The sequence below is a fragment of the Sinocyclocheilus grahami genome, unplaced genomic scaffold (genome assembly GCF_001515645.1).
Source record: "Sinocyclocheilus grahami isolate Dianchi unplaced genomic scaffold, SAMN03320097.WGS_v1.1 scaffold193.1, whole genome shotgun sequence".
NCBI classification, from domain to species: Eukaryota; Metazoa; Chordata; class Actinopteri; order Cypriniformes; family Cyprinidae; genus Sinocyclocheilus; species Sinocyclocheilus grahami.
Window position 1 is genome coordinate 227663 of NW_015505372.1, and position 12128 is coordinate 239790.

Sequence of the window (12128 nt, forward strand, 5' to 3'; positions counted from 1 at the left end):
TCTCGCCCATCCAACCAGAGACGCTGAAGACAGTTCAAAATAAAAGTTTTCAATATCTTGGAAAATATTTGCAACATGGTAACATTCGATTTATATTCTAGAAAACGGTTATATCAAAAAAAAAATAAAAATAAAATGCATGTCAGTCAACGAAAGACTTTTGTCATGAAATCAAAGGAATGCAAATATTTAGATTATGAAATTGAACGAGCTTCAAAGATGCCAAATCTGTTTCAAGTCTTCAGTTTTTATGACATTAATTTTTAACTGTTGATTGTCTACCTGTGTGAATTTTGTGTTCACCAAATAAATGAATGCTCTTACATGTATTTTGTATGTAAGAAGCTTAGTTTACCGCGGAAGCGGTCGTGTGAAGACCGAAGAGTGTAAAGACCATCGACTCTACCGGGCGACTCCACCGGGCGACTCCACCGTGCGACTCCACCGGGCGACTCCACCGGGCGACTCCACCGGGCGACTCCACCGTGCGACTCCACCGGGCGACTCCACCGGGCGACTCCACCGGGCGACTCCACCGGGCGACTCCACCGGGCGACTCCACCGGGCGACTCCACCGGGCGACTCCACCGTGCGACTCCACCGGGCAGGACACCGGCAAAGGACATAAGTATCGCTTTTTATCTCTCCTCTTTCCACTTCTGTTTCAGTTTTTTATAATCTATTTCTTACTATGACATAAGAATTAATTTTAACTGACACTTTGGTTTTAGTGAGTATTGGTCATTATTAGTCATTAAGTATTTTTTGAATAAATAAACGTTTTCAGATATTTCCTCATTTTTTAAGAACTTCTCTTATCCCAAAAAAATAAACAAAACATTACATCATGAGCAAGCATTGGATTTTATAAAATCTCTCACCGTTAGATAAAATTACAGAAAATGTTACAATGGTTTTCAAATTTTAAATGATTTCAAGTTTACACCTTCATATAAGCAAACTTTTTATTTTGCTCTAAGCAATGAATAACCTCATTCTTTTTGTCCTATTAGGTTCCATCCTCTTAATTTTCATTGTTTAAATAGTTGCCTGAACTTGACCAGACCATATTTTTTTAAAGTCTGGTGTACTGTAACCATTAAGAAATACAATAAAGGGATATTCTCTTTTTTATAGATACAGTGCTCAGTACATTTTACTGCATAACAGGAATGACCCAATTTGACAATAAAAATCAATCAGCAACACTGCTAACATTTTGCACTATCCTACAGCAGAGGAAGAACAGAATGTTACAGCTGCTGTCTAAAAAGAAACAGACTTTACATAGATAAATAGCATGAGTCTTTATTGCCGTTCAAATCCCTATTTAATTGTGCTCTCATTTACAAATTACTGGGAAATAATGCAGTAACATACAAAAGCAAAAAACAAACAAAACCACTGCTCTGTAAACTAAGAACAATAACAAATACTGCATTGAAAAAGTGCTTAAAAGACACTGAAAAGGGCCTAAAACTAAAGTGTCTCATACCCACCTGTAACAAACACTGCAGTAGGCAATCGTTTAAAACAGCAGTCGGAAATTTGCCAGATGACAGCTCATTGTGTACCCGAGGCCATGCAGCATGAAAATGCAGCTATAATACACAGCACTGTTTTAAGCTCATCACAACTTGAACATTATCCAGTCATAAGCATTTAGAGTGTATATTCAAAATGTTATTCCAAAACACCCGTTAGTCAGAAGAAACCCTTATATCCTGATCAAAAACACAACAGCTTTTTAGTACATAAGAGAGAAAAGTACACGATGCAGATGAAAGAGTACTGTTACATTTGTGTGTTTGTTGAGAAGACTGCATCTATCTTATTGCAGTATAGATATGGCACATGTTTTGGTCCAAGGACAGGGGTTTGTGTTGGAAAATTTGAACAGATGAGCATGTCTTCTATGAATAATCATTGTCCACTGGTCAGATAGTGCTGCAATACTGTAATTTAAAAAAAGCCTTCCCATCTTACAGGAAATAATCTGGAGTGCGACGAGTAACGTGAGGCTCTCCTCTGCGTGGTGCAGGGTCAAACTGTAAACTAAAGGACATCATTCTCTTAATATTCATATTTATAACAGCAAAAGGGAATTATGAATCAAAACAGAAATTGTTTTATGCTTTATGTCATATACGTACAAGGAATACTTGAGCGTGTCATCGAGTTCCATGATGGCAGCCTGGTTACCACATCGGTAGCAATAATTAGGTGCACTGAAGATCGTTACAACATTACGTTCATGACACCAGTTATAACCCTGTAGAAATGTTTAAAAAATATATTAGCCAGTAGTTAATCCACAGTTGCTAGGTGTATTATTATCCATGTGCTACAAATTCAAAACAAAAAAATATATTTTAGAACTTTGTACAGTTTCAAATTTCTATTACATATTTAGTTTCAGATATGCTGCGTTTTAATTTACTCATATAACAAACAACATTTAACATCTTCAAAAATGACATACGACAACATAATTATATATATTTACCGTTCAGATGAATCTCTTTTATTGGGATTCTGCCTTGTCTGCCATCAGTTATTCAATTATTCAATTGTCAAAATAATTTTTTTAAAACACAGAATGTACTAATTACTTTTTCTAAATTTTGTATTAATATTTACATATTCTTTAAATTGTAATTAATATCATGTGAAATAGTAAATCAACTATTTTATTTAAAGTCGGCATGAAACAGAAGTAGCGATAGTCTTTTCTTCTCTACTGTGACGTCTATCCGAGTGAAAAGGCATCTGAAATGAGAGGGCGGGACTTGATTTCTTCCTTCGGGAATTGATTGGATCGTTGGAAGTTGTGGCGTTGCTAACAAAATGGAGGCAGATCTGAATGCCAGTTTGCAGTTAGTTGTGGGGGGATTTCTCTCCACTGGATTCACCGCCGACACCCTAGCATGAAGACATTTTTTATTTATTGAGGAAGACGAGGACGAGGATGATCAACGGCACAAAACATACCTAACAGCGCGCGCGCGAGAGAGAGACTGCCTGAATGACTGAGTGCGTCCTCCATCAGGTTAAGTCATATTCATAGAAAAAAAATAGTTTGCGATGTCCTAAGAGTAATGTTGTGGTAATATCCTAATATCTTTTCATAGTGTACTCCCCGATGGCTTGCATCAGCACTGGTCAATGCATTGATTTCTATAAAGTGAAGCATCAGCTTCAGCTTCAGCTTTTCCCTGTTGTTTATCCCAGCGTTTACCCCTCACATCACTAGCTCCGCCCTTGCGTCATAGCTCGTGACCGGAAGAGAAGAGGAGTCGTTTTGAGGGGGAGGGGAGGTTAAAGTTTTTGATTAAAGATTACGAGGGCACATGAATTAAAAAAAAATAATGAAGTGCACGGATAAATTATTTATAATAAACACTACAGTATTCAATTAAAAAATAAGAATTTTCAATTTTGATTTCATGGTGACTTTAAAATTGTATTTTGACAATTTAGTTGAATAATTAAAGAACCAATGTGAGTTGTCAAATTTTAAGTAAAAGAGATTCCTGAAAAAGGTAAATTCATTCCAAGACTTTTATTTACGGGCATATGAATATTTATATATTAACTGCCCCTATTGTAACGGAAAATATGTCATAATAGCAACACTATGAATGCAAATTGAATGATTTTACTCAATTAGCCTACATGTTTTAATGAAAAGTGAAGATGTCTGAAATGTACATTATGAATGCAATTCATGGAAATACTCAATAATAACCCTCTTAATTACAGTAAATATTATCAATTTATAAATAATATCACTAGTAACAACATGCCACTTGTGGCCTTCTAAAAATAAAACTTCTTCTACTCCAAAAATCTAAAAACATTCATGTATCCAACATATATTTATACACGGTAATCAATTCTCTTTTACCTCCATCACTAACTGGTGAGCTCGTGAAACCAGAGTCAAGCAGTTGGCATGGTTAAATGTTTCTGAGATGTCCTGGCCAAACGTGTACCCAGCCCCCCTGGGGGAAATCCCCCAACCTCCGCGGTCATCCGGATCTGACCACAGCAAATCACACATGGGACCCTGCCAATAAGATTTCATAAGGCCCTGTGAGTAGTATTCACAGCTGGGACTCTTAATGATTTTGAATATAGTAACACGATACATCTTTCTGATATTCACAGGTGGAATTTATACCTCATGGGGAACTTCTTGGATACGGTCCAATGCGCGGATGTGATCCAGCGTGTCAATTGAAGGTGACAATCCTCCATGGAGACAGAAAATCTGTGGAGACAGAGCAAAGCTTAAGCTTTATGTACACTCAAATTACTATGCAACGTCTTTGTTTTGAGTTGAGTACAGTTACAATGGATGAAATACTGTTAATCACAAACCAATTTACCTGTGTGTCTACGAGGGCTGTAAGAGGAAGGTAGTCAAAGAGGTCTGTGAAATATTTCCAAACATTTGCATTTCCGTATTTTCTCAGGCACTCGTCATAAAAGCCATAAACTTGTGTGATCTGTCTACTTTCATGATTTCCACGGAGGATGGTGATTCTCTCTCGATATCGAAAGAAAAAAAATAGTTTGCGATGTCCTAAGAGTAATGTTGTGGTAATATCCTAATATCTTTTCATAGTGTACTCCCCGATGGCTTGCATCAGCACTGGTCAATGCATTGATTTCTATAAAGTGAAGCATCAGCTTCAGCTTCAGCTTTTCCCTGTTGTTTATCCCAGCGTTTACCCCTCACATCACTAGCTCCGCCCTTGCGTCATAGCTCGTGACCGGAAGAGAAGAGGAGTCGTTTTGAGGGGGAGGGGAGGTTAAAGTTTTTGATTAAAGATTACGAGGGCACATGAATTAAAAAAAAATAATGAAGTGCACGGATAAATTATTTATAATAAACACTACAGTATTCAATTAAAAAATAAGAATTTTCAATTTTGATTTCATGGTGACTTTAAAATTGTATTTTGACAATTTAGTTGAATAATTAAAGAACCAATGTGAGTTGTCAAATTTTAAGTAAAAGAGATTCCTGAAAAAGGTAAATTCATTCCAAGACTTTTATTTACGGGCATATGAATATTTATATATTAACTGCCCCTATTGTAACGGAAAATATGTCATAATAGCAACACTATGAATGCAAATTGAATGATTTTACTCAATTAGCCTACATGTTTTAATGAAAAGTGAAGATGTCTGAAATGTACATTATGAATGCAATTCATGGAAATACTCAATAATAACCCTCTTAATTACAGTAAATATTATCAATTTATAAATAATATCACTAGTAACAACATGCCACTTGTGGCCTTCTAAAAATAAAACTTCTTCTACTCCAAAAATCTAAAAACATTCATGTATCCAACATATATTTATACACGGTAATCAATTCTCTTTTACCTCCATCACTAACTGGTGAGCTCGTGAAACCAGAGTCAAGCAGTTGGCATGGTTAAATGTTTCTGAGATGTCCTGGCCAAACGTGTACCCAGCCCCCCTGGGGGAAATCCCCCAACCTCCGCGGTCATCCGGATCTGACCACAGCAAATCACACATGGGACCCTGCCAATAAGATTTCATAAGGCCCTGTGAGTAGTATTCACAGCTGGGACTCTTAATGATTTTGAATATAGTAACACGATACATCTTTCTGATATTCACAGGTGGAATTTATACCTCATGGGGAACTTCTTGGATACGGTCCAATGCGCGGATGTGATCCAGCGTGTCAATTGAAGGTGACAATCCTCCATGGAGACAGAAAATCTGTGGAGACAGAGCAAAGCTTAAGCTTTATGTACACTCAAATTACTATGCAACGTCTTTGTTTTGAGTTGAGTACAGTTACAATGGATGAAATACTGTTAATCACAAACCAATTTACCTGTGTGTCTACGAGGGCTGTAAGAGGAAGGTAGTCAAAGAGGTCTGTGAAATATTTCCAAACATTTGCATTTCCGTATTTTCTCAGGCACTCGTCATAAAAGCCATAAACTTGTGTGATCTGTCTACTTTCATGATTTCCACGGAGGATGGTGATTCTCTCTCGATATCGAACCTGGACGATTTAAAATGACAAAACAAGCCATTAACAATGCAAATGAAATTTTTCTTAAAAAAAAAAAATCAATATATTTAAGCTGTATCCATTCACGCACCTTTAAAGACACCAGTAGTGTGACTGTCTCTACTGAATAGTAGCCTCTATCCACATAGTCTCCCATGAATAGGTAATTAGTATCTGGTGATTTACCCCCGATCTTAAACAGTTCCATAAGATCGTGAAATTGTCCATGTACATCTCCACATACTGTGACCGGGCAACGCACCTCCTGAACGTTTGACTCTTTGGATAAAATTTCTTTAGCCTGCAATAGATAAAACAGGCAGGTTAGACTACAAAAGCACACAAACGGTGCTCTGAACTATTAACCTAAAGTGCATTTAAAATTCCTAACAAACTGCAAGAGGCAATGTTGACACGGACCAGTGATGAATAAATATTGGCATATGCCTAATATGCCTTTGTTCTTGGAAATGGATTGAGGGACCAAATGCGCTGTAAAAATGTGTGTCAGATAACCTAAAAGTGTGGTAACTAACATCTAAACTAACTGGTAATAATAAAATTTAAATAAATGAATAATAATATTAATTACAATACTAATAATAATCATTATTATTTTTATTTTTTTTATTTAATTTTATATATTATAAAAGATGTATATTTTTCCTAATACAAACTCAGGTATAGGGATGTAACAATTACCGGTTTGACGATAAATCATGAGAAAATTCCCCACGGTTAGTATTACCGTTTCATCTTTTAATTATCATTAAAACCGTATTAGATTACCGCGATTTGTAGAGACTTATATTTACATTCAGTCTGTGTGCAGAAAACAGACCGAACTTGCATGCCCTGCTGTAAATTTTGACTGGTTGATGAAAAACAAGCTTATGTGGATTCTACACTTAAACAATTCATATAAGTTATCTAGGATTATTTATGGAGCAGATAAAATACATATAATCATTTATTAATCAATTATCATTTTGATTATATCTTTTCTTTATTTAAAGGCTGAAATGTGAGGTTTACCTTTTTATTCAACTTTTTAAAAGCTTTATTTGAACATCAACATTAGATATTTCAACATGCTATTAAACTGTCGTCAGTCAAGTTGTCATTTAAAATCCGAACATCATTGGTAATGTTATTGTTTTAGTGATTATGCAAACAAAAAGTCCTTTTGTTTGTCATTTGTTGATTTTTAAATGTAAAACTCGGTGAAGTGATGTATGTGTCATTACTTTTTGAACATCTCCAGCACATTTTAACAATACCGTGATAATACCGATAACCGTGATAATTTTGATCACTATAATCGTGATAAGAAATGTTCATCCCGTTACATCCCTACTCAGGTACATCTTCCTTTGTGCTCCACGGTAGAAAGTCAGTCATGCAGGTTTGGAACAACATGTGGGTGAGTACATGATGACAGAATTTTCATTTTTAGGTCAACTGTTTTAAGGCAGCAAGCGCACATTTTCACTTTTACATTGTGCAGGTAAAGTTACCGGACACTGACATTTGTGGTTTAACAGAATAAGGTCATACTAATGCAGGTGGACAAATCCTAGATGCGCCACTTGTTTGTTGATTTTTAAATATAAAACTCGGTGAAGTGATGTATGTGTCATTACTATTTGAACATCTCCAGCACATTTGAACAATACCGTGATAATACCGATAACCGTGATAATTTTGATCACTATAATCGTGATAAGAAATGTTCATCCCGTTACATCCCTACTCAGGTACATCTTCCTTTGTGCTCCACGGTAGAAAGTCAGTCATGCAGGTTTGGAACAACATGTGGGTGAGTACATGATGACAGAATTTTCATTTTTAGGTCAACTGTTTTAAGGCAGCAAGCGCACATTTTCACTTTTACATTGTGCAGGTAAAGTTACCGGACACTGACATTTGTGGTTTAACAGAATAAGGTCATACTAATGCAGGTGGACAAATCCTAGATGCGCCACTTGAAATAACCTGGGCATTTTTAACATTGCAATTACAATTTACATAAAATGGTTCTTTTTACCACATTAAAAGAACATGAATCATATATATAACGCAAAATTACGCTGTTTAAGTGTTTTTTAAATTATGCTGGTGAATCTGTACGTTTGCTTAGAAAGCAAAAGGCAAACCCAAAACTCTGCCTGACAACGAATAACAGTAAAGTGGGCATAACATTAACCTGACGAGCTCTGGTTGCTAACTGCGCTGCACAGCCGACAACCAATAGTCACATTCATGGCGCACAGACGGCCAATAATAGAATAATTCGGCACCGCCATCTTCGGATAAGCGGCCAGTGGGAAGGGCGCACTGCAACTGTATCCGAGCCGATAATAAATATAGCCAGTCTGCTGCTGCGCCCACGGGCCGCCTGACAAAACGCGTGTTTTAACCTGGTTTTAACACACAACGCAACACTGACACGGCCCACGGGTGAGGATGACCGTCGTGCGGGACTCACCTTCTCGCATAAAATTTTCACTTGGTTTTCCGACAGTTGCTTGCACTCGTTCAGCTGCTCGATCCATTGGTCCAGTTCTTTCGTGAATACCTTCTCGTCCATTCTCGACAACTCCTTAAATCATTCAAGTTATGTTAAAAAATAAGGTAAACTGACTCAAAATGCTTTATTTGGGTTTGGCGTCATGCGTCAAAGTAATCAGTCCCAGTTTAAAAAAAATAAAGCTGTTGAGTCCTTGGTTACTTGAAATACTTTAAGGCCGCAGAATGAAGTGAAACGCTGTTACTTTGACTCCCTCAAGAATAACTCGATGAATTACTGTTCTCTGTGGAAGCAGTAAACGATTAAAGTAAGCCTGAAAGCTCCTTTGATTTCGGGCAGAGTCTGGTTATGATGCGCAGCAGCGACGAAGAATCCGCTCATGTAGGTTGACGTCACCTAATCCGCATTCAAAATAACGAATCCTACTACTGCGGAGGCTTTCTACTTAATATTCATGAGCCAGGCCTTCTCCATTGGCAGATTACTATACTGAATATTTATTAACTAATTAATATGTATAAGCCAGGCGTTCGCAATTGGATGGCTATCAATTAACGTCAGCATGACCTTATTAATATTGACCAGTTAAGTCTTCGCCATAGTAGCATTTGTCGCAGATATATTGCTTTGTCTCTTGTGCGTTTAGTGCCGCCAACTGATGTACAAGGGGAATAACAGTACATTTTCATTTGAGAACCGCTATATTGTTATGATTTAATAAACAAATAAAGTAGTAATAACAATGATATTGTTATCATTACTATTACTACTACTACATTATGTTCTGTTGCTGGAAGGTTAAGGAACTTTTTAACCTATTATTGTTATTATTATTATGCTCTGTTGCTGGGAAGTGATGTCTTTTTTCCTCTGTGTATCTTGTAAAGGAGCAGCGACGTTCATTATGGTCTTCAACATAGCCTACTTTATTTAAATATTGCTATTCTTATACTTAAAATATTTTCTATCCATACATTGCTTTCATGTTCATATATTTGTACTTTCTCATATACCATATAGTTTATTCTTTACTTTATTTATGTGATGGGGAACATATCTGACTGTGCTTTTCATTAAACACTCTCTTTGGAAATATGACTTAAATTAAGATAAATAATAATAATTTAAAAATCCCCAACCACGCATTCTGCATAGACAGTGACATGGTGACATTTTCAAATGTCATCAACAAATAAATATATATAAATGAATAAATATCGAGGACAAAAGTGGCGCGTGAGCTGACACCAGGGCCTTCTGGTATTTGCTAAAGAATAGTATAAATTCCCACCAGCAGCTGACGCATGCGTATTAGCTATTCTTACTATTTTATTATTTTTTCTAGTGAAAATGGCTGCCTTTCAGCTTTAAACCTCAGCTGTTCAGGGGGGAAATATCCACCCCATAATCCAGAATTAGCACGATCGTTTAGGAAGTAAGCATCTTGCGGTTCAAAGATGTCCATATTGCTGCGTAAATAACATTATGCTTTTGCTTTCAAGAATGGAAGATAGATCTGTTTCATGTTTAACGTTAACCCATTACATTCCGTGATCCGCGTTCCAGATGAGGTAAAGTACTTTCTTTATTGCATTATTTAACGCAAAATTACATCTGTTTTATACTAAATTCAATTTTATTTGCAGTAATTAATAGAATAATCTATATTAACGACCAAATAGCGAAAGATACAGAATGACAGGACAACGATGGACTTGCATAAGCGATATTCCGCGGTCGCTGTACATTTTGTGACCAGACATTGTGTTTATCTAACTGTAGTGATGTGACCTACTTAATGTGTGAATATTTCCATAGTTTATATATAATTTATATAGCTACGCCTTCTTCTGCATTAACTTTCAGTGGTTAATTGCACAGGCCTGTTGTTTTCTTTTTGATTGACGTCGTCAATCAATCACTTTCGATGCACGCGGTCGATGCAAGATGTTGGAAAAGTTTGCAAAGCCTCACATTCAGTTGTTATTTCACAATATACTTTTCATTAACCACTTTATCTTGTAATATATCAAATGTTTTCAAATATATTTTATTTTAACAGAAAATGATGCACCAAGTAGCCAGCAACAGCAACGACTATGGTCTGGGTAGCATTGGGGACGATGGGCAACACCCAGCCAGTCACTTTGAGTTGTGCAGTTCACAGTCCAACAAATTTTACACCACCGCCCCACCTCCTGCACTACATCTGCCACTCCCAAACTTGCCCCCCTTGCCACAGAGCATGATCAAGCCTATGTCCTGCCAGATGCAGGACTCCCAGAATGAATTTCACTCCCAAACCGTTCGAATGAGGGCTGCAGATGCTCCAGAGGGCTGCAAGAAAAAGAAGGGCCTCGGAAAGTCTGGACGACGAGGCAGGCCCTCAGGTACCACTAAGTCCGCAGGCTACAGGACAAGTACGGGACGACCGCCCGGCACCACCAGAGCAGCGGGCTTTAAAACCAGCCCAGGACGGCCACTGGGCACCACCAAAGCTGCAGGCTACAAGGTGAGCCCAGGTAGGCCTCCAGGCAGCATCAAAACTCTGGCAAGGCTTAACAAACTGGACTATGGCGCCTGCAATGGTGCACCGTTCCCTTACAACATGATGCAGAAGAGGGCCTTGTGCGAAGCCACTGTGAAAGAGAAAGACACTATTACCGAGTGAAAACGTTTTTTTTATTGCAAGGGGGGACTTGGGATGTGGGTGCATGTCCAAAGTCACAGTGAATTGTGTTTGAGATGTCAAACTCTTGCAAGGAAGAAAAAAAGATGGATTTTGATACTTCAACTCATGTGTATGTGCCAGTGTTATCCTTTTGTGTATCTTTTTCCAAAGACCATTAGCATTACCTTTCTCGAATGACATATGTTAACCTATTGTACAGATGTGCATGACAATAGTATTGTGAAATAAAGTTACAGTATTGAACACATATTAATCTTTTCAGTCCCTTAGACTTTGCTCAAGTGAAATGTAGAGAGAACTGCAATTGTGTTGTTTTACATTTAACTTGACCTTTTCCTTAATACTTTCGATGTAAAGATACTGCTGGGAACAGTCTTCATCACATAGTTTGTTTCATTCTAGATTTTAGAACATTGCATTTGACTTGAAAAATCTGATCACTAGTAATAACTCCTCTGTTGCCCTGATGTGTATGTGAAAGTGCTCTGTTTGTAATGTCCAATGATATGTTGATCTTTTTTGTTGTTGTTGTATTTATGAAATGTCTGGTGCCCTTTTCAGACAGGATGGTGTGGATTTTTGATAAAATGTCAAGTCACAGATTTCAGCAATGACATAATGCTCTTGTAAATATAACTGTGAGTTTATATCAGCCATTGTGTTCTGTTCAACCTAAAATTGTTTTGCTGATCAATGATCCACTCTAGAATTCCGTGTTACTTTTTTTTTTTTTAAATCACTGGACTAAAACAAGTCTCAGTTTTGTGTAATTGAATACACCTGATCTGATAAAAAAAATAAATAAACAGTTATCACTCCAAAAAATAAGTTGT

The 12128-nt window shown here is 37.1% G+C and overlaps 2 protein-coding genes across 2 annotated transcripts; one reads left to right on the forward strand and one right to left on the reverse strand.

Annotated features, from left to right (window-relative positions):
- Window positions 1-1303: 1303 nt before the first annotated feature.
- LOC107594920 (serine/threonine-protein phosphatase 2A catalytic subunit alpha isoform-like) lies at window positions 1304-9014 on the reverse strand. The gene is made up of 7 exons (XM_016285137.1): window positions 8562-9014; window positions 6165-6374; window positions 5891-6064; window positions 5683-5772; window positions 5407-5568; window positions 2154-2272; window positions 1304-2055 (listed from the first exon to the last, which is right to left on the reverse strand). The coding sequence occupies exons 1-7, from the start codon at window positions 8661-8663 to the stop codon at window positions 1983-1985; spliced, it is 930 nt and encodes a 309-aa protein (XP_016140623.1). The 5' UTR covers window positions 8664-9014; the 3' UTR covers window positions 1304-1982.
- A 917-nt stretch (window positions 9015-9931) lies between these two features.
- Window positions 9932-12128, forward strand: LOC107594921 (UPF0461 protein C5orf24 homolog). Its single transcript, XM_016285138.1, has 2 exons — window positions 9932-10174; window positions 10666-12128. Exons 1-2 carry the CDS (start codon window positions 10127-10129, stop codon window positions 11272-11274), a joined length of 657 nt encoding a protein of 218 aa, XP_016140624.1. The 5' UTR covers window positions 9932-10126; the 3' UTR covers window positions 11275-12128.